This window comes from Delphinapterus leucas, unplaced genomic scaffold (assembly GCF_059928025.1).
Source record: "Delphinapterus leucas isolate spDelLeu-1000000601 "Yukka" unplaced genomic scaffold, BTC_Dleu_Yukka2 spDelLeu_asBTCV2_sq25, whole genome shotgun sequence".
NCBI lineage: Eukaryota > Metazoa > Chordata > Mammalia > Artiodactyla > Monodontidae > Delphinapterus > Delphinapterus leucas.
The window spans coordinates 15,316,753-15,338,510 of NW_028322234.1; the positions used below are offsets into that span (position 1 = coordinate 15,316,753).

The following is a 21,758-nucleotide window of genomic DNA, read 5'->3' on the forward strand; positions in this document are numbered from 1 at the left end:
ACCCCGTCCCCCCCCAACCCCCCTCCACCCCCGCCTTCTCTCTCCAGCTGCGCCGTCTCCCGCGGCAGGGACTTGGAACAGGCAGGGCCGGACCAGGGCCAGGCAGTAAGGCCACGGGCACAGCAGACGACAGGGAGCGCCTGGGCCGCCCCACACACAACCCCGTCCCCCCGCTCCCCCCGCCCCCCAGCACTCACGGGACCTCTCCTTTGCTTTTTCCCGCCTGCCGCTGCCTGGTGCAGTCTCGCCCAAGAACTTCAAGGTGAAGATGATCATGAAGACCGCGGTTTTGCTCAGCTGGGAGTTCCCCGACAGCTACCACTCGCCCACGCCCTACAAGGTGCAGCCTCCCGATGAGTCGGGGGGCGGGGCTCGGCCGGGGTTGGGGCCTGGTCTGGAGTCGGGGCTGGGGCCAGCGTTGGGGGTCAGCTGGACTCACCGCCGGGTAGGCTTGAGGCTCAGTCTGGGGTTGGGGCTTAGTTCGGTGTCAAGATTTATTAGTCTGGGATCAAGGCTCAGTCAGAATTGGGGCCTAGCCTGGGATCGGTCCCAGGGGTTGAAGTTCAGTCTGGGTTTGGGGCTTAGTGCTCAGTCAGAGCTGGGGCTTAGCCTGGGATCAGGGCTCAGCTAGGATTCAGGCCCAGTGTCTCAGTCGAGGTTCGAGCCTCAGTCTGGAATTAGGGCTCTTTAAGGATTGAGACTTAGAGCCAGGACTTGGCTGCGACGGAAGCTCAGCCTGGGTTCGGGGCTCAATCTGGGGTTGGGGCTGAGTTGGGGGTCGAGACTTAGTCTGGGATCAAGGCTCTGTTAGAATTGGGGCTCAGCTGGGATTGAGGCTCAGTCTGGGGTCACAGTTGGCAGGGTCAGGGCTAAGTCTGGGATCCAGGCTCAGTCAGGACCAGGGGCTCAACCCAGAGCCCTGCTGAGCTGGCCCGTCCCACAGATCCAGTACAATGGGCTCACGCTGGACGTGGACGGCCGCACCACCAAGAAGCTCATCACGCACCTCAAGCCCAACACCTTTTACAACTTCGTGCTGACCAACCGCGGCAGCAGCCTGGGTGGCCTCCAGCAGACGGTCACTGCCTGGACCGCCTTCAACCTGCTCAGCTCTAAGCCCAGCGTGACCCCCAAGCCTGACTCCGAAGGCTACATTGTGGTGTATCTGCCCGACGGCCAGAGCCCTGTGCCTGTCCAGTAAGCTCAACTCGCCCCCCTCAGGGATTTTGCACCCCTCCACCAGTCAGCTACCCCTCCACCAGCCAGCTCTGTGACTGGGGCCAGCCGCTTAACCTCTCTGTGCCTCAGTTTCCTCAACTGTCTGTAAAACAGAGATCGCATCAGCCCCACCCCGTGTGGTTCCCCTGAAGGTCCAGTGCTTCTCGTAGATGTCGCTAAATGTGGCCTCGTGTCTGCTCCTTGAGCATTCCCTGACGCCCCCATATGCCTGACCTTCTACTGGTTCTAGGTTCCTAGACTGGTGGGGAGACAGAGCTGGACACAGACACCGTCAGTCCCATGGTGTGGCAGTGAGAGGCACCAGGGCTGAGAGTCCGCAGTAAGGAGAGGAGGACTCTGGGAAGCAGGGAAAAATTGAGGATTACAAAACTGTGGGCATGGAAGCTGGGGTTTTGAAGGATGTATAGGAGTTTGAGAAATATACAGTTGACCCTTGAACAGCACAGGTTTGAATTACATGGGTCCACTTATATGCGTATTTTTTTCAAGAAGTACAGACTACAGTATTACACGATCCATGGCTGGTTGAATCCACAGATAGATAGAGAACCATGGATACAGAGGACCAACTGTACTTACATATGGATTTTTGACTGCGCAGGGGGTTGGCCCCCTTAACCCCCACGTTGTTGAAGGGTCAACTGTAATTTCACAGGGTAGGCTTTCTAGGCAAAAGGTACAGTATCATCAAAAGCCTGGAGGCTTGAATCAGGAACTGTAGTCCTATGTGACTGGGGCCGTATGCCCAATGTATGAGCAGAAGGGAAGATTCAGAGAGGGGCAGCCCCCCATCTCAGCCCTAGATAGCATCCCTTGGTCATGCTAGTAGACGACCCCCCATGACTCCATCTCCTGATAGGAACTACTTCATTGTGATGGTGCCACTGCGTAAATCTCGTGGTGGCCAGTTCCTGACCCCGCTGGGCAGCCCAGAGGAAATGGACCTGGAGGAGGTAAGAGCCAGTGGGGCCCAGACAACGTCCCAGCTTTCGTGAGCCCAGTTGCTCCCAGCCAGGTTCATGAGCAGCCCACATCTTTGTTCCCACAGCTGATCCAGGATATCGCACGGCTGCAGAGGCGCAGCCTGCGGCACTCGCGCCAGCTGGAGGCGCCCCGGCCCTACATCGCAGCTCGCTTCTCAGTGCTGCCACCCACCTTCCATCCCGGCGACCAGAAGCAGTACGGTGGCTTTGACAACAGGGGCTTGGAGCCTGGCCACCGATATGTTCTCTTTGTGCTTGCTCTGCTGCAGAAGAGCGAACCCGTAAGTCCCAAATGGTGTCTGCCCATATCGAGCCACACCCACTGAGTGAGGCAGGCCAGTCCCTAGGGCCCTGACCTCAGAACCAGACACAGATCCTCCTAACTGTGGTCAGAGTTGGGCAGAGGGAACGGTTTGAGATTGAGGGTATCACTCCCATAGGGAAGGTTTGTTAGAGGAAAGGACTTTGGAACTAGGGCTTTGACGGATATGTAGGAGTTCGGTAAAGAAAGGGCATCCCACAGTTTGCATGTGCCAAGGTCTGGGGTGCAAGAGGCGCAAAAGGGATTTCAGAGTGGCTGAAACAGAGTGAGGAAGGGGGAGAGTGAAGATTGGCAAGGGCCAGGCCACGTAGGCCACCAGGGTCAGGGTTCTTGGGAGCTGTAGGAGGGTTTAGAGTAGGGGATGGACATGGATTTGTGTTTGAGAAAGACCCATGTGGCCACCGTGAGGAGGACGGGCACTGATGGAGGTCCCCCCCACCCCATTCCTGCAGACATTTGCGGCAAGCCCCTTCTCAGACCCCTTCCAGCTGGATAACCCAGACCCGCAGCCCATTGTGGACGGCGAGGAGGGGCTCATCTGGGTGATCGGGCCCGTGCTGGCTGTGGTCTTCATCGTCTGCATCGTTATTGCCATCTTGCTCTATAAGAAGTGAGCCCCCTGCCCCGCCTCCCACTTGACAGGCGGGAAGCCTTCCTACAAAAGGAGGGGGGTCTGGAAAGATCCAGGGGGCAACGGTCATCTCAGAGGATCATCGCAGAAGGCCTGTATAGTCCAGACGGGGAAACCAGGGCTCAGAGAAATTAAGCCACCTGATCAAAGTCACACAGCCTGGGAAATGGCAGGGCTAGGGTTCCATCCATCCCAGCCGGTGATTTGACTCCTGTTAAGTCTGGCGCTCCACTCGGCAAGATTTGGGGTGGGGGCTGCCTCTGTCCAGTTTTAACGAGGTCACGTGGGACATGTCCCAGCTTAGAAAGAGAGGGCTGAGATGTTATTCCTTGTGGTGGGGGACCCACGCAGGAAGGATTAGCCCCATTTTCTGCAGGAGACCGAGACTCAGAGAGGGAAAGAAAGCCACCCACAGTCACAGAACAGGCCCTTGATGGCCAGCACACCCTCACCTGTCTTCTTTCTCCCCCCCCACTCCTCACCTATGTCTGTTTTCGGGAGCAGTAAGCCTGACAGGTAAGAACTGGTCCTGCCCTTTGGAGGCCAAGGAGGGGAACTGGGGTGGCGTCGTGCCTGTTGGGTGAGCGGGCGCCTGGCTGCTCCAGCCATTGCACACGTGTCTGTGCGTGGTCGTGGGAACCCCAGTTGCGTGCAGCTGGGTCACATGTTCGCGTATCTGCTTGCTCCTACAAAGTAAACGCAAGGACTCAGAGCCCCGCACCAAATGCCTACTGAACAACGCCGACCTCGCCCCCCACCACCCCAAGGACCCCGTGGAAATGAGACGCATTAACTTCCAGACGCCAGGTATGTGCTGATCCCAGGTGCCAGGGACGACAGCGACGGGGGAAGGGGAGAGGTAGCATAGGAAGAGAGGAAGCTGCCACCTCGGTGGATCCCGAGGACTGCCCCCACTGAACTGGGCTTGGAACTGTCATGGGTTGATTCTGCTTACAACCAAGGGAGGCTTTCGAAGAGTTGCATTTAACTGGTGGCTGCTGTCTTCTCTGGGAGCTTAAAGGACATCTTCAGACAAAGACAAAAGCTAAAGCTTTTCTGAATCCTCACGTCTTTTGGCAGAAAGAGCTCTGCTTCTGTTCACACCTCTAGTTTTAAGGCCACTCAGTGGTGGGTGTTAGGGTTTTTCCCAATCCCCAGGGATGTGCCCCTAGCAAGGTGTAAGAATTCCGCCTCCACCACACTCCGTTTCTCTCTCCCCTCCGTGGCCGCAGATGCTCATGTTCTCCCTGCCTCTTTATAGTTCCCTGTAGGTTAATAGGATTCAGCCGAGTCGCCTGCCATGCTTGGTGGGAGAACTGAATCAGGACCTTGCCCTTGATCATCTTCATGGGCAGTGGTCCTCTCATTCCCTCACCTCCTCCCTCTTTTTTTTCTTTTTGCGGTACGCGGGCCTCTCACTGTTGTGGCCTCTCCTGTTGCGGAGCACAGGCTCCGGACGCACAGGCTCAGCAGCCACGGCTCACGGGCCCAGCCGCCCGGCAGCATGTGGGATCTCCCCGGACCGGGGCACGAACCCGCGTCCGCTGCATCGGCAGGCGGACTCTCAACCGCTGCGCCACCAGGGAAGCTCCACCTCCTCCCTCTTAATGGGCTCATGCCAGCTGCTTCTCACCAAATAAGGAATTTTTAACTTAACTGATGTCTGCTGTTCTCCTTATGAGCTCACAGCATGGTAACGTCTGTCTCTCTGCTTGCACCCAGCTGTTCACTTCTTGTCTCTGAACTCGTTCATATTAACTCTTTCCAACCAAATGGAGATTTTAAAACATTTATATTGAACTGATGGCTGCAGTCCTCTTGAAGGGCTCATGCGTATAGCCTTGCACGCTATTCCTAATGTATTTATTTCTCTCTCTTTCCTGCTGCTGGACTGTCTCATGTTAGTTCCATGTTTATCCAAACGAGGATTTTGATCATTTATTTTAACTGATGGCTGCAGTCCTCCCTAAGAGATCATGAAAGGTCTCATGACACCCCTAATGTACTCCCTTCTCTTTTCTGTCTCTGGACCAGCTTATCTCAATTCTGTTTCCATCCAAATGAGGATTTTAAATGTGTATGTTTAAGTGATTGGTGCTGTCCTCCTTAAAGGTCACGACATGGGCTCGTATGTCCTTCCCCTGCCCCCAAGTTTCTCCCTCACCATCCTGCCTCTCCTCCAAAATCCCCTCTGCTGACCCCAACAGGGGACCCAAGGCCAGGTTGTTCTGGGGGGACACGTTGATAGAAGAGCCTAAAACTTTGGGATCTTTCCGAGGTCACAGCTGAAAATCAGGGCTGGCCAATGTCCAGCCGGAGGGAAGCACAGCAGCTGCCATTGGTTCTCTGGTTGGGGCCCAGGCGGCCGTGTGTCCCTCACTCGTTGCTCTGCCCTTTGCGTCTGTCCGCCGGCTGCTGTGCGTGCACCCAGCGAGGGGCGGGGGGAGGTGGCCTCCCCGCGTGTTTTCATTTATTTATTGTTTGCTGTTTCTGCAGATTCAGGCCTCAGCAGCCCCCTCAGGGAGCCGGGGTTTCACTTTGAAAGTTAGTTCCTGTGTCTCTCTGTTCTTAGCTTCCTTTCGCGCCTGTTTGTTTTCATCCTTGGTTTCTCCATCCCGCCTCCTCTCTCTCTGCCCACCTGTCCTGCGCTGGCTTCTCGAGGGGGGGCGGGGGTGTGGTCTGCCGGGCCCTGAGGTCTCGGGTTGTGACTGCGTGTGTGCGTGTGTGTGTGTGTGTGTGTGTGTGTGTGTGTGAGAGAGAGAGAGAGAGAGAGAGAGAGAGAGAGAGAGAGTCTAGGTGAGACATGTATGTACATGTAAGTATCGTCCATGTGATAGGGGACCCACCGGTCAAATGGACACCAGTCTCAGACCCCTTAGATGTGGGCTCTGGGGCAGCCCCCGGGGTGGCGGGGAACACGCAGGGGCTCAGACCAACAGCTCTTCACCAGCTGGCTCAGCACATCTTTATCGGTTTAACACCAGTGCTTTGGTGCTGGCGCATAGCCGTCAGCCTCCCTATACCTGCAGAGCGAATGTGTGAGCTCATGCATGGCCACCAGGCCCCAGGAGAGGCCAGGGGTCTGGCAGGCTCAGATATGGGGAGGAAAGAGCCACCCCCACCCCCCCGGGGGCTCCAAAGATAAGGGACGTCACCATCCCATGTACCAGATGAGAAAATGAGCCCTCAGAGATCAGGGGGTTCGTGGCAGCTGCCCCACCATCCAACACACACATACCCCCTGTCTCCCCTCCCCGGTCCCTCAGCTCCACCTGGCAGAGGACTTTTGGGTCCCTCTGATCCCCCAGGGGCCGGAAGGGGTACTGGCCTCCCGCCCCTGCCCCAGGGATGGTATTTCCGAAAGCCCAGCCAGCTGCATCCGCTTCTTCATCTCTGTGTCACTTGCCTGCTTCACGAGGCACCAGGAGCTTGAAGTCCTGGGCGCGTTGACCCTTCCCCAGCCCCTGCATCCCCAGCTGGTTGCAGGGGGGCACTGGGGAGGGAGGGCACTGGGAGCTGGGGCTCAGCCCAGAGCCGCTGCCTCGTGCTCCCCCCTTCAGCCCCGCAGGCCTGGGGTCCCTGCCCCCACGGGGGCTGCCCTGAACCTTCCCCTCCCCCGCCACTCCCTCTAACTGCAGCTCGTCCATTGCAGACTCACACTGTAGAGCACCCCCCCCCCGGCCCCCGGGCTGGCCCCCGAGTGACCGGCCACGCTGTTGGGTCTTCTCTTCCCGCAGGCATGCTCAGCCACCCACCCATCCCCATCGCGGACATGGCAGAGCACACAGAACGCCTCAAGGCCAACGATAGCCTCAAGCTCTCCCAGGAGTACGAGGTGAGCTGGCCCCCACCTCCCACTCTCCCGGGCCCACAGACACCCACCCTGACACCCCCCCGCATCCCCTTCCCCACAGTCCATTGATCCGGGCCAGCAGTTCACGTGGGAGCACTCCAACCTGGAAGTGAACAAGCCCAAAAACCGCTATGCCAACGTCATCGCCTATGACCACTCTCGTGTCATCCTCCAGCCCATCGAAGGTAGCACGCGGGGCCCCAGGCTCCGTCATGCCCAGCCTCATTCCACAGAGAGCGCACAGACCCCATGCCTCCTCTTGGCCACGGGGCCAGGCCAGAGGGGACTAGCTAGGGGACGGGTGGGGAAACTGAGGCCTGGTCCAACGCTAGCCAGAAGCCACTGGGAAGTTTTAGATATGTATTTAACTGATGGCCGCTGTCCATTACATATTTCCATCTATTCCTCTACCGCAGTGACGCTCATCAGGGCAGTTCCACCACCCGGGACATTTGGCGATGTCTGGGGACATTTTTGTTGTCACGGCTTAGAGGAAGGGGGTGTTAGTGGTATCTAGGGTATAGAGGCCAGGGATGCTGCTCAATAACTTGCAATGCACAGGACAGCCCCTAGCACAGAATGATGCGGCCCCAAATGGCTATAGTGTCGAGGTGGAGAAACCACGAAGTACATGCCGCACGATTTCCTTGGGGACAGATTGGGGCGGTCCAGGAGGGCTTCCAGTAAGTGGGAAGCGGTGGACCAGGTGGAACCAGCCTAGAAGGACAGAGTGCCCCCACTGATCTCCGGCTTCTCACCCCGGCTGTAGGCATCGTGGGCAGCGACTATATCAACGCCAACTACGTGGATGGCTATCGGCGGCAGAATGCGTACATTGCCACGCAGGGGCCGCTGCCCGAGACCTTCGGTGACTTCTGGCGTATGGTGTGGGAGCAGCGCTCCGCTACCATCGTTATGATGACACGGCTAGAGGAGAAATCACGGGTGAGGCCTGGACCCTGTGGCCCCCAAGCCCTCAGTCGGCTCCGGCCCACACTCACCTCTGTTCTCTTCCCTGGTACAGATCAAATGTGATCAGTACTGGCCCAACAGGGGCACGGAGACCTACGGCTTCATCCAGGTCACCCTGCTGGACACCATCGAGCTGGCCACGTTCTGCGTGCGGACGTTCTCCCTGCACAAGGTGGGGCCCAGGCCGGCACTGGGGGCTCTGGGGAGGGGGTGATGGGGGTGGAGGAGGAAGACGAGCTTCTGCCCTGGGAGCTCCCCATGGGACAGAGAAGAAACCATGTTGTCCCAGGCTGACCACATTCTCAGGTGGCCCACTTCATGGATGGGGACACTGAGACTCAGAGGGGAACAGCTCTTGTCTCCAGCCACAGCAGGAGGACAAACCAGCAGAGTCCCACTTAGCAGTGAACCTGCTGTCCCCTTGCCATCAATCCTGCCCCACACACCAGGTCTTCCTTGCTCTCTGGCCTCACCCAGCCTGGGTTTATGGCAGGGTCTTGGCCATGCAGTCAAGGGGCTTCCAGTCTTGGATGGAAGACACAGTGGGCAGTTGAGACTGGGGCAGAGGGAGTCTTTAGATATGTATTTAACTGATGGCTGCTGTGCATAACATGGTTCCGTGTGTCCTTGTACATCAGTGGTTTTCAGTTGGGGCATTTTGCCATTCAGCGGACATTTGGCAATGTCTGGGGGCACTTTTAAAAATTTTTTTTATTGAAGTGTAGCTCATTTACAATGTTCTATTAATTTCTGTTGTCTAGCAAAGTGATTCAGTTATACATGAATATACATTCTTTTTTCGTATTCTTTTCCATTATGGTTTACCACAGGACATTGAATACGGTTCCTTGTGCTATACAGTAGGACCTTGTCGTTTATTCATTCTGTATATAATAACTTACATCTGCTGACCCCAACCCCCCACTCCTTCCCTCCCCTAACCCCCTCCCCCTTGGCAACCACAAGTCCGTTCTGTATGTCCGTGAGTGTGTTTCTGTTTCGTAGATAGGTTCATTTGTGTCAGTAGATTCTGCATATAAGTGAGATCATATGGTATTTGTCTTTCTCTTTCTGACTTCACTTAGTATGATAATCTCTAATGGCATCCATGTTGCTGCAAGTGGCCTTATTTTGTTCTTTCTTATGGCTGAGTTGTATCCCATTGTATATGTGTGCTACATCTTCTTTATCCATTCATCTGTCAGTGGACATTTAGGTTGTTTCCATGTCTTGGCTATTGTTGATAGTGGTGCTATGAACATAGAAGTGCATGTATCTTTTTGAATTGGGGTTTTGTCTGGATATGTGCCCAGGAGTGGGATTGCAGGATCATATGGTAGCTCTGTTTTTAGTTTTCTGAGGAACCTCCATACTGTTTTCCACAGTAGCTGCACCAACTTACATTCCCACCAACAGTGTTAGGAGGGTTCCCTTTTCTCCACACCCTCTCCAGCATTTGGTATTTGTGGAGTTTTCTAGTGATGGTCATTCTGACCTGTGTGAGGTGGTACCTCACTGTAGTTTTGATTTGCATTTCTCTAATAATTAGCGACGTTGAGCCTCTTTTCACGTGCCTCTTGGCCATCTGTATGCCTTCTCTGGAGAAATGTCTATTTAGGTCTTCTGCCCATTTTTCCATTGGGTTGTTTGTTTTTCTTGTCGTTGAGTCGTATGAGCTGTCTGTATATTTTGGAAATTAAGCCCTTGTCGGTCGCATCGTTTGCAGACGTTTTTTTGTACGTTGTCTTTTTGTTTATGGTTTCCTTTGCTGTGCAAAAGCTTGTAAGTTTAATTAGGGTTCCATTTGTTTATTTTTGTTTTTATTTCTAGTGCCTTGGGAGACAGGGGACGCTTTTTAGTGTCACGCTGGGGAGCGGAGGTGCTCCTGGTACCACAGTGTTCCCCTGGCCGCCAGCCAGGGCCTCTCAACATTAAGCATACATCTGGCCCAGGTGCCAGAAGACGGTCAACGGACACGAGGGGGTACAGATTTTCAGTTGATTCACACCTGAAGCACACACTGTGTGTCAGGCCCTTAGCTGGGCATCAGGACACCCAAAGTGTCCTGCTCTCGTGGGACTTACAGTCTAGTGGACAAGACACAGACAATAAATAGGTAAAACGACAGGAAATCTTACACATAAAACAGGGCAGAATAGAATGGGTAGTGGAGGACCTGCAGTTGGTGAGGAAGGGAGGAGATGTGGGGTAACAGCATTCCAGGCAGAGGGCACAGCCGTGCAAAGGCCCTGGGGCTGGACTGTGCCTGGGGTGTTTTAGGAACAGCCGGGAGTCCCGTGTGGCTGGAGCAGAGTGAGTGAGGGTGAGAGAGGGAGGAGGGGAGGGCAGGGAGGGGACGGGGCAGGTGGTGCAGGACTCTGTGGGCTGCAGGGGAGACTTGGGCTTTTACCCCCAGGGAGGGCTGTGGGCAGAGGAAGCAGAGGAGGGGCGGGACCTGACTTGGGTGCTCACCAGTGCCCTCTGTCTGCTGAGGTGGGAATAGACTGCGGTGGGGATGCCCGGGGACCAGGGTGACTGCTCTGGTCTGGATGGATGATGATGGGGCTGGACCAGGGTGGTCACCATGGAGGGGGCAAGTGAGAAGTGGGTGGGCTTGGGGTAGACTTTGAAGGCAGAGCTGACGGTGCTGACTGATGTCTTGGATGTGGGAAGGCAGGGGAGGGGAGTCAAGGGCGACTCCTAAATTCCGGCTGGAGTGCGTGGAAGGATGGCGCCGCCATCAGCTGAGATGGGGGGAAAGGGTTTGGGGAGAAAGTGGGGGGCACAGTGCTGGCCGCGTTGAGCGTGAGATGCCAGTGAAACTCCCAGGCAGAGACACCCCCCAAGCCCCAGGTCAGCCGGGCACCTGAGTCAGGCGCTCGGAGTAGTGGTGGTCTGGAGGTGTGAACGTGGACCCCAGCACGTGGGTGGTGGGCTGGGGTGACTGGCGGTGTCCCTTTGGCCCCCAGAACGGCTCCAGCGAGAAACGGGAAGTCCGGCAGTTCCAGTTCACGGCGTGGCCGGACCACGGGGTACCCGAGTACCCGACGCCCTTCCTGGCTTTCCTGCGGAGAGTCAAGACCTGCAACCCGCCGGACGCGGGTCCCATCGTGGTCCACTGCAGGTACCCCTGTCCCAGTCCCCTGCTCCCCGCTGCGCCCCGCCGCACCTACCCCACCCCCTTGCCCGGGGGGCCCCTGATGACCCTGCCTGTCTCCGCAGCGCTGGTGTGGGCCGCACGGGCTGCTTCATTGTCATCGACGCCATGCTTGAGCGGATCAAGCCGGAGAAGACGGTGGACGTGTACGGCCACGTGACGCTCATGCGGTCCCAGCGCAACTACATGGTGCAGACCGAGGACCAGTACAGCTTCATCCATGAGGCCCTGCTGGAGGCCGTGGGCTGCGGCAACACGGAGGTGCCTGCCCGCAGCCTCTATGCCTACATCCAGAAGCTGACCCAGGTGGAGCCCGGCGAGCACGTCACCGGCATGGAACTCGAGTTCAAGGTGGCCTGGGGGGTAGAGGTTGCTGTGGGCCGGCTGGGGGAGGGGGCTGAGCGGGAGATCAGAGTTAAGGGGACCAGAGGGTGGGGGGTTGGTGTTCCCCTGCCTGCCAGGCCCCTGTTAGCGCCCTGGCTGGAAACACACAGCCCACCCCATCCCTGAGGAAAGCAGGTTCCCAGCCGGAGGCTGTCCTGATGGTGGCCCCCCGTCCCCTCGTCCCTCGTCCCCACAGCGGCTGGCCAACTCCAAAGCCCACACATCCCGCTTCATCAGTGCCAATCTGCCTTGTAACAAGTTCAAGAACCGCCTGGTCAACATCATGCCCTACGAGAGCACACGGGTCTGTCTGCAGCCCATCCGGGGCGTGGAGGGCTCCGACTACATTAACGCCAGCTTCATCGATGGCTACAGGTACCTGCCCCTGGCCGCTGCAGGGGCCCTGGCCTTTGCCGGGCGATGCTGAGGCTCCAGAAAGGTCCCAGCCCTGCCCTCGGGGGGGCCTCCAGTCTTGCGTGGGACAGAGCTAGACGGACCTTGCCAGTCTCAGTCACAGCTGAGGTGGAGGGAATCTTTAGACATCTATTTAAGTGATGGCTGCTGTCCGTAACATGGTTCTATCTGTCCTCCTCTATCAGAGGTTCTCAATCTGGGCAATTCTGCCACCCAGGGGAAATTTGACCGCATCTAGGGATGTTTGGATGGTCATAACGGGAGTGAGGGAGGAGGATTACTGCTGGCATCTCAGGGGCAGAAGCCAGGGGTGTTGCTTAGCGCCCCACGGTGCACAGAACACGGCCCCATCACAAAGAATCATCCAGTCCCGAATGTCGGTAGTGCCGAGGCTGAGAGAAACCCTGGCCAAGGGAGGCTGTTCCAAGGAGGGGGTACTGCCTGTGCATAACCCTAGGGAGAGCTTGGCCTGTGCAAACAACGGAAATTAGTTTAATGGTACCTGAGTGCAGGCAGAGGGGGAAGGCAGGACAGGTCAGCAGACAGCCCTGCAGCCTCCTGGAGAAGCGGGAATCTATCCTCGGGCTGATGGTCTCTCCATGTGGAAAATGGGATTATTTGGAGGGTTGAACCGGACAGGGAGGGAGATGATGCCTGGGCCGGGGTTTCCCCGTGGCCCTGGACTCACACACACCCCGCCCCGCAGGCAGCAGAAGGCCTACATCGCCACGCAGGGGCCGCTGGCGGAAACCACGGAGGACTTCTGGCGCATGCTCTGGGAGAACAACTCAACCATCGTGGTGATGCTGACCAAGCTGCGGGAGATGGGCCGGGTGAGCCGGGGGCCGTGGGGGGAGGGGCGGGGGCGGGGCCAGGGGCGGGGGGCGGGGCTGACCACGGCAGCCACCTCCCCAACAGGAGAAATGTCACCAGTACTGGCCGGCCGAGCGCTCCGCCCGCTACCAGTACTTCGTGGTGGATCCGATGGCGGAATACAACATGCCTCAGTACATCCTGCGGGAGTTCAAGGTCACAGACGCCAGGGTGAGTTTGGGGTCGGAGTGCTGGGAAGGACCAGAACCCGGGCCGGACCCTACGGGCTGCTCACCGTTCCGCTAGTGGTCCGGAGAGGGCTTCCCTAGTTGGGGGTAGAAGCAAAGGCCCAGGGGAAGGAGAAGCCCCCAGGGCTGGTTGGAAGAAGAGTGAGTTGGCCATTTGGACAGTCACTCCCACCACCGAGTGGGGGGAAGAGAGGGCCTTGACCCCATGGCCTGCCCGTTGGGGCGTGCGTCACACCACTCACTAGGGAACACGGCCCAAGGCGATCATGTTCAAGGGAGTGAGTGGGGCGTTTCCCTGGAAGCAACAACCCATGGGAGGGTAGTAGCGCTAGAGGGCTGAAAGCGGGCTGGGGGAGAGGTAATGGATTGATGGTGCCGGATGGTGGCCGACGCTGCCGTAGATGGAAAAGAGCAGAGGATCCACGGGTGGCGTGATGGGGCGTGGGAATGTCAGTCAAGATGTTGCCAGTGGATGGCAAAGCCCGATGGGTAAAGAGCATCGTTAGTCGTCATGCGTGGGTAGCGCATACAGCGCTGTTGGATTGGTGGAGTGGGGGGATTGGAGGATCAGTGGAAGATGTTGCTGTTGGGTGGTAGTGGAGGAGGGTGGTAAACAAGGATGGTGTTGGACGGGAGGAAGGTGGGACTGGAGATTGGAACGTGTGGATAACAGGATGGAGAATGCCAACAGAACGTGGGTTACTACGGGTTAGTGAAGGGTGACGTGTTATCAGCAACGGGTGGAGGGAGGTGAGGTTGGAGAGGACAGATGTTTGGCCGGTGGCGGATGGAGACGATCAATGGGAAATGACTTTGGAGAGAGTAAAGAATGACGAACATTCAGCGATCAATGGTAGTAGACAGTGCTGCTGATGGTATAAGGTAGAGGAAGGTGGGGCTGGAGGAAGGAAGTGTTAGGTGGTGGAGGATGGAGACCATCGGGGTAAGACGGCATCACTGGATGGCACCATCTTGATGCAGAGACCGTGACTGACTGGGAAAAGGTAGATGACGAGTAAAGGACGGTGGTGTGAACGTCAGTGGAAGATGGTCCTTAGAGGGGGAAGAGTGCTGAATTACTAGGGACGGATTATGGAAGATGGTACCATTGGGTCGGGATGAATGGAAGGTGGCAGAGAGCCATGATGTTGGATGGCCCTGCTGGGTCGTGGGAAGGTGGGATTGGCGAGAAGGACGGTTGAGTGGTAGGGATGGAGTACGTCAGTGGGAGGCGGCATCGTGGGATGCTCAAGTACTGAGTTACCCGCAGTGGATGGTGAAAGTTAGGAGGTAACGGTGTTGGGTAGCGCGGGTGGAAGGTGAGCTTCCAGTGGTGGCTGGTGGAAGATGGCGCCCTGGGGTGGTGAAGGATAGTAGATGATGGCGCTGGTGGGTGGTCGAAGACAATGGGCAGCCAGTGGTGGGGGATGGAAGACGGCACCCCTGGAAGGTGAGGGTACGGGGCAGTGCTCTTGTACTCTGAGATGGTGCAGAGTGGAGGATGCCAGGGAGCTGGAGAATGGGACCAAGAAGGGCAGATGTGCACTCTGGGACGGCAGACAGCAGTGGTGGATGGGATTGGAGCTGTGCAGAGAGGGGCAGTTCGCGGGTGGGGGGGCGGTGAACGATGGCCCTATAAGGTGGTGTCACTGGATGGTGAAGTTAGAGGATGAGCATGGCGTCCTCGGGTGGTGAAGACGAGATTGGAGCATCTCAGTGAAAGATGGTGCCCTTAGACAGTGTAGGACAAGGAGTCGTCAGGGTGGAGGGTGGAAAATGGGGCGGAGGATGGGGAAGGACGGAGGGTGGTGTTGGCTGGTGGTGGAGGATGGGACTTTGGCGAGGGTGGGAAAACAAGCGTGACCACCACTGACCTTGAGAACAAGACTGGGCTCCCTCTCTGTTCCAGGATGGACAGTCCCGGACTGTCCGGCAGTTCCAGTTCACGGACTGGCCGGAACAGGGCGTGCCCAAGTCGGGGGAGGGCTTCATAGACTTCATCGGCCAAGTGCACAAGACCAAGGAACAGTTTGGCCAAGACGGCCCCATCTCTGTCCACTGCAGGTGAGCTGCTCCCCGAGCCCCGGCCCATGGCCCGGCTAGGGAAACCGAGGCCTCGTGAGGACGGCCTCAGGCACTCCCGTTTGGGCTCTTTCCATCCCTGGGAGGCATCGGAGCAGGAGGGACGGGAATCGGGCAGTTAGGTCAGGCTCCCCCAAGCACTGCCCCTGAACTCCCGCACTGTCCCCAACAGCGCCGGCGTGGGCAGGACGGGCGTCTTCATCACGCTCAGCATCGTGCTGGAGCGGATGCGGTACGAAGGCGTGGTGGACATCTTCCAGACCGTGAAGATGCTGCGGACCCAGAGGCCAGCCATGGTGCAGATGGAGGTGAGGGCGGGACGGGAGGCGGCGGCCGGGCCCCATGCCGGTGCCGGCCCGGGCCTCTGTGTTCTCCCCTGTGAGATGAGCACAGCCACTCTCCACTCTCTGGGTGCTTGTGGGTGGAAGGTCCTCAGCCCCTCCTGCTTTGGGCTGACCCAAGAGTAAGCTGAAGGCCAGAGCTGAGAAGCGTCCCTTGGAGTGGGCAGGGATGCGTCCGTCCCGGCCCCAGAGTCACAGCGAGGTCAGGCTCAGCCAGGACCCCGGCACGGGCCACGAAGCCTGAAGTGAGGCCCAGAGCAGGGAGGGACTTCCTGCCATCAAGTTCACATGGGACATTTTAACAATGTCCTCCAGGGACTTCCGTGGCGGTCCAGTGGTTAAGACTGCGCTCCCAATGCAGGAAATATGGGTTGGATCCCTGGTCGGGGAACTAAGATCCCACATGCCCTGCGGCACGGCCAAAAAAAAGAAAGAAAATTAAAAGCAAAAGAAAAACCAGTGTCCTCCAAACTCTCCCGTCTCTGGGGAGACAGAGCTGGAGTGGCAGCCTGCCAGCCCCCCGGGGGGTGTCGCAGGGCATGGCTAAGCGGCCGCGTCCTAAGAGATGAGAAGGCGAGAGCCCAGCGAAGGCGCAGGCTGCTCTGGGGGTCCCGGGGAGCCCTGGGCGGCTTCAGAGCAGGAGAGGCGCTGACAGAGGCCCACCCCTCCCCTCCCCTACGCAGGACGAGTACCAGTTCTGCTACCAGGCGGCTCTGGAGTACCTCGGGAGCTTTGACCACTATGCAACCTAGAGCCTTGTCGGCCCGGCCCGACTCCAGCGGCCCCGACGCCTCCCGTGCCGGGCGGGCCCCGAGGCCTGGACCCCGGTGGCCGGGACAGGAGGCGGCGGCCGTGTTTCCGCAGGGTCTCCGGGAGCGACGCGGCCCCTCAAGCCCCCAACCCCCGCGTGGCCCCAGCCAACCCCCCCTGGACCGGCCGCCGCCTTCGCTACTCGGCACATTCCTCATTTCCTTCCAGAACGAGATTCCAAAACGAGAGATTCCGGGGTGGGGGGAGGGGGGAGGCGGTGAGCAAAAGGGGGTTCTTCCCCAGAACCGGAGAAGGGCGGGGGCTGTGAACTTGGCCCTCGTCCTTCCCCGGGGAGCCTTCCTGCCCCACAGCCTGGAGGGCGCCAGGGATGGGGACCCGATGCAGCTCTCTTTCGAACGCAGTGACATTTCCTGTTTTTTTAAATAGTGTATTTTTTTTTCCTTTTTTTTTTTTTTTTTAAAGAAGAAACAAACGGGGAAAACAAAGAAGACTTGACAGTCAACGAATTTAAAAGGAAAAACTTGGCTTATTCCTATTCTGTTCACAGACAGTCAGTCTATTTTTTCACTGTAGCAGCCGTTCTCGTGTACCAGCTGTGTTGGCAGGCGTGCGCGGGCTTAAGCTTGCCCCTGTGGCTTGCTTTTTTTTTTTTTTTTCCTACCATCTGAAGGTGTGCCTCACTCAAGAATAGGACCTTTTGCTCCTGATTTTTTTTTTTTTTTTTTTTTTTTTTTTTTTTGCTTCTTTTATAATGAAATTCTCAGACATATCCAGGAGGGTGAGGGTGGAGAGCAGGGGGACTCGGGCCCACCAGCGTCAGGTCTCGAGCCCACGGGCTGGGCGCTGCCACAGAGGAGATGGCAGCGACCCCCCCCTCCCCGCAGCCTCAGCCCCCATCCCCCGGTCTCCTACCCCGAGGAGAAGGACTGAACAAAACGGGAGGTTCTCACTTCTTTGGGGAGAGAGAGGCCACGTGCTGCCCCAGATCAGGGACCCTTTCCGCCCCCTGGGACCATGGGGCAAGTTTTGGGGCAGAAGGATGGGATTCCCCCCCCCCGCCCCCACCCCTGAGCAAGTAAGTTTTTCTCTTTGTACAAGAGCAGATCTGCCGTTGCTTTCAACACTGTTTATTCAAACGGAAGCAGCTGGGTGGTTTTCCCACCTCTGTGTATGTAGATAAATCGACTTTGTATTAAAGGAAGATCGTCTGACCCCGGCCAGTGGTGGAGTCTTTGTCAAGCCCCCACCTCGTCTACCCCATCTCCCTGGGGCAGCCGGGGGCCTGGAGAGCTTGAACGCAAACCCCAAGCCCTGGCCCTGCAGGGGCTGCCTTATTGATGATTGATAGTTACTCTTGTTGATAACTGTGAGCATCTACCATGGGCCAGCCCTCTGAGGTGGGAGTCGACCCAACTTACAGATGAGGAAACAGAGAGGGCAGGCACCAATGCAAAGTCACACAGTGGTTTGAAGTGGACCTGAGATTCATACCCCAGCCAGTCTCATCCACAGCCCACAGAAGGGTCAGTGATAAAGCTGAGTCCGTGGAGGGCTATTCTTCCCCACGCTCTAGGCCACCCAGTGAGTGGACCCTACTCTGAGCCAGAGTCAGACCCTGGAGGATGGAGGGTGAGCCATTCTGGGTCCACAGCCATGCTTGGGGCCCTTCCCCATCTGGCTTAAGACCCTGAGATGGATGAAAGATTCCCCCTGTTCTCACAGAGATGCTCCAGGGATGAGAAGAGGGTCTTAGGGAAGGGGCCCAGCCTAGGAAAGAGTGGGGTCATCCCTTTTAGAAGCACTCAGATCCAGTAGTCAGTAAGTAAATCAAAAAAGTGATCACCACCATTAATAAGCTCAAATAGATTTACCAAACCCCATATCCCCACCCCTAAAATTCTCAAACACATATGGAACATTTATAAAAATCATCGTTAATAAAAATCAGCAGTGGAGATGTTCATGGATTTCAAGAAACAAATATTAGATAAGATAACCTGATCTTGGCCCCAGGATTAGACTCTGTAATAGTCAGACTCCCCTGAAAAGGCCTACAATGAGAAATTTTAAAAACATGTTTCTGAATGAGGCATGAGTTAAGAAGGAATCAACATAGAAATTACAAGAAACTGAACGATTCAGATAGTACCTTATGTAATGAAACCTGTGGGATGCAGCCAAAGGGATACCCAGAGGAAAACCATAGCCTTGAACATGTTGATAAGAAAACAAATTCTGAGAACAAGCCCACTTTTAAAATACATGAACCAAACTTTCAGTTCAAGTAGCTCTAATTGGGCATGACTGAGGTTCTTTTGCATTAACAGAATAAAAACCTTTCTTTAAAAACAGCATAATAGATAAGTCTCAGGCAAGTACAGTCAAGAAAAGAGAACATTCAAGTCCAGGAAAATGGGGAAAAACATTAACTACAGATTGAGGCTTTTTTAAAATTGTGAGATGCGTATCAGGGGAGACAAGCAGGAAAGACAGTAGAGAGGGAGGGATAGTGGGAGTGATAGCAGAGCTGACATGGGAGAAAAGTCCCTCACTCTCCCCCTGTGGGATGGTGGGAAGAGCAGGCAGTAAAGAGAGGAAGGTGAAGAAATAGCATGTAAAGGACTACATTTAGTAGCCTCTGAGTTCTGAATTCAAGAAGTAGTGGAGGGGTCCTCTTCTTAGTAATAGACTGGGGGACCAAAGGGATAGAAAAGTTAGAGTCTAACCCAAGCCTGGTCCTACCTAAATTATCCAAGACTTTATCAACAGGCTTCTCTGCCCATAGGACTTCTACTCAGTCCTCAAAGCCCAGTACTAAAAGCTCCTCTAAGAAGGCATCTCTCATTTCCCTTCTCTGTTTCACTCAAGCCCACTGAGGCTAAGGTGTCTGAATAGGATCTCCCTTGCCCTCCTTGAGTGTGTGACCCTTAGCTCTGAGGTTCCTCCCTTGAGATGCTCATGGCTATAGTTGGGGGTAGGTGGTGGCAGACGGGGATTTATCTGATGAATTCCTGGGAGAGGAAGGCCCTGAGGAATTGCCTCAACCCACTAACAGGAACACCAAGACCTTGACCCTCCATAGCATTCCATAACATCCATCCCCCATTTATTGGGCATTTACTGTATGCTTGGCTCGTACAATCTCAATCCTTCTGACAATGCACCAATGGACAGGTGGGAAAACGGAGGCTCAAATGGGCCAGGTTTCTTACCCAAGATCACACAGATGGTAAGTAGTGGAACCTGGACGTGGGCCCAGATCTGGCCAGTTCCCACGGTGATAGAAAGTTCAAGACATCTAGGCCTCCAGACCACAGTCACATCAGCACCAAGCTGAGAGGGACAGGGTCCTAGAACAGAGCCCCACCTCCCATCAGCAAGGACCTATGAGGGGCCAAAGCATTCTAGTGCTCTGGAAAGTGCAAATACCCTAAATACACACTTTGTCCCTAACTAATAACATCACTTTGAAATGTTTAAAACTAAAATACCCATGAGGAGAAATGAACAGAACTACAGTGATGCTGGATGCTGAAGCTAACTCAGAAATGGAAAGACCAAACTGACAAAATAATAAGGATCTTGAGATGAATAATGCAATAGCAAACTCGAGCAAATGGATACATACAGGACTATGTGCCCAGCAAATAAAGAATGTATGTTCTGTCCAAACATTAAGAGCCCATCGCCAAAAAAAAGGACCATGAATTAGACCATAAAAAAAAAAAAAAGTTCAGGCTTCACTCACTAGCCACAATGCAATAAAATTATAAATCAGTGATGACATGTAGCTCCTCGAATTTACATAGGTGGAAGTGTTAACAAATGAGTCAAAGATAAGCCATACATAAATTACAAAGCATTTAGAACTGAATGATTAGACAACTGCAAATTAAAACCTTTGGGATGTAACCAAAAATGTACTCGGAGGTAAATTCAAAGTTGTAAGTGCATTTATGGAGGGAGGGAGATCACTGCGTATAAATGAAATAATGTAGTCAAAGAAAGTACTCAGGGAAAATACATAGCCTTATATGAATTTATAAGGAAAATAACTGAAAATAAACTAGTTAAGCTTTCAACTCAAGCACCCACAAAAGGACAAATAAACCCAAGGAAAGTCAAGGGAAAACATTATTAAGAAAATCTGAAATTAGTGAAACGGGAAAGTACAGTAACAATAACAAAATAATATAAAAAGCTGGATCTTTGGAAACACCCATAAAAGAGGAAAACCTTTGGCAAGAAGACATCACAAATAAATGTTAAGGATGACAGAGGAACCAACAGTTCTTACAAGGGAGATATTTTAAAGGATGAGCATATACTACATATATACAACTTTATACCACTAACTGTATAAATGATAAAATAGGAAAAAATCTAAGAAAACCAGGTCATTAAAAAGTGGATAACCTTCAAAAACATGGAAATGATGGTCAAAGATCTAGCCGCCGTACCAGGCACCTTCCCAGATGGTTTTTCAGGTGAGTTTTGCCAAATCTTCAAGAAAAAGATGATTTGAATCTTTTATAAGCTATGTCAGCTTACAGAGGGAAAAAAAGAGATAGTACTCAAACTGTACAGGACAAGCCAAGAAAAAAAAAATCTATCCCACTTATGTGCCTAGATTCAAAAAGGCTAAGAAAATACTAGCAATGCAAATCTAGCGTCTCTTCAAAAGAATAGGATGTTATGATTCAATGGGGAAGGATTTATGGAATGCAAGGATGGTTTAACATTAGAAAGCCCACTCAAAGTTAGAATAAATTGTTACCTTGGAGAGCAAATTGACAGTATCTAGTAAGCTGAAAATGTACATAATCTTTTGACTCAATAATTCCACTCCTACACATCTTACAGAGACTTGTTTTGGGCAGATGTGGCCAAGGAGACATGCAGAGGTTTGTCCATAGTGGAATTATTTGTTAAAAAAAGGACACTGTATAATACATTTTTATTATAAACAAAAAATAAATTTAAAACCTGGAAATAATATTTTTATTTTATAAAGGATTGGAATCAAATACCCACCAGCAGGAAGAGGGTGTGGAGAAAAGGGAACACTCCTACACTGCTGGTGGGAATGTAAACTGGTACAGCCACTATGGAAAAACAGTATGGAGGTTCTTCAAAAAACTAAAAATAGAGTTGCCATATGATCCAGCAATCCCACTCCTGGGCATATACCCAGACAAAACTATAATTCGAAATGATCATTCACCCCTATGTTCATAGCTGTACTACTTACCATAGCCAAGACATGGAAACAACCTAAATGTCCATCAACAGATGAATGGATAAAAAAGATGTGATACACACACACACAAACCTAAACGTCCATCAACATGAATGGATAAAAAAGATGTGATTCAGACACACAGACACACACATACACACTAGAATATTACTCAGCCATAAAAAAAGAATGAAATAATGCCATTCGCAGCAACATGGATGGACCTAGAGATGATCATTCTAGGTGAAGTAAATCAGAAAGAAAAAGACAGATACTGTATGATATCGCTTACATGTGGAATCTAAAATA

At 54.3% G+C, this 21,758-nt stretch overlaps 1 protein-coding gene across 1 annotated transcript in view; it reads left to right on the forward strand.

Annotated features, from left to right (window-relative positions):
• PTPRS (protein tyrosine phosphatase receptor type S) overlaps positions 1 to 17,421 on the forward strand; it is a 103,521-nt gene extending 86,100 nt beyond the window's left edge. Inside the window, exons 15-34 of the mRNA XM_089905611.1 lie at positions 243 to 340; positions 944 to 1,197; positions 2,099 to 2,192; positions 2,288 to 2,503; positions 2,997 to 3,154; positions 3,680 to 3,691; positions 3,870 to 3,982; positions 5,672 to 5,719; positions 6,913 to 7,010; positions 7,090 to 7,213; positions 7,798 to 7,973; positions 8,053 to 8,172; positions 10,970 to 11,124; positions 11,223 to 11,508; positions 11,738 to 11,916; positions 12,662 to 12,788; positions 12,874 to 12,999; positions 14,926 to 15,080; positions 15,271 to 15,406; positions 16,123 to 17,421. Of these exons, the coding sequence (XP_089761737.1) occupies positions 243 to 340; positions 944 to 1,197; positions 2,099 to 2,192; positions 2,288 to 2,503; positions 2,997 to 3,154; positions 3,680 to 3,691; positions 3,870 to 3,982; positions 5,672 to 5,719; positions 6,913 to 7,010; positions 7,090 to 7,213; positions 7,798 to 7,973; positions 8,053 to 8,172; positions 10,970 to 11,124; positions 11,223 to 11,508; positions 11,738 to 11,916; positions 12,662 to 12,788; positions 12,874 to 12,999; positions 14,926 to 15,080; positions 15,271 to 15,406; positions 16,123 to 16,191 (2,744 nt within the window). The 3' untranslated portion in view covers positions 16,192 to 17,421. The remainder of the gene's footprint in view (positions 1 to 242; positions 341 to 943; positions 1,198 to 2,098; positions 2,193 to 2,287; positions 2,504 to 2,996; positions 3,155 to 3,679; positions 3,692 to 3,869; positions 3,983 to 5,671; positions 5,720 to 6,912; positions 7,011 to 7,089; positions 7,214 to 7,797; positions 7,974 to 8,052; positions 8,173 to 10,969; positions 11,125 to 11,222; positions 11,509 to 11,737; positions 11,917 to 12,661; positions 12,789 to 12,873; positions 13,000 to 14,925; positions 15,081 to 15,270; positions 15,407 to 16,122) is intronic.
• Positions 17,422 to 21,758: the final 4,337 nt, after the last annotated feature.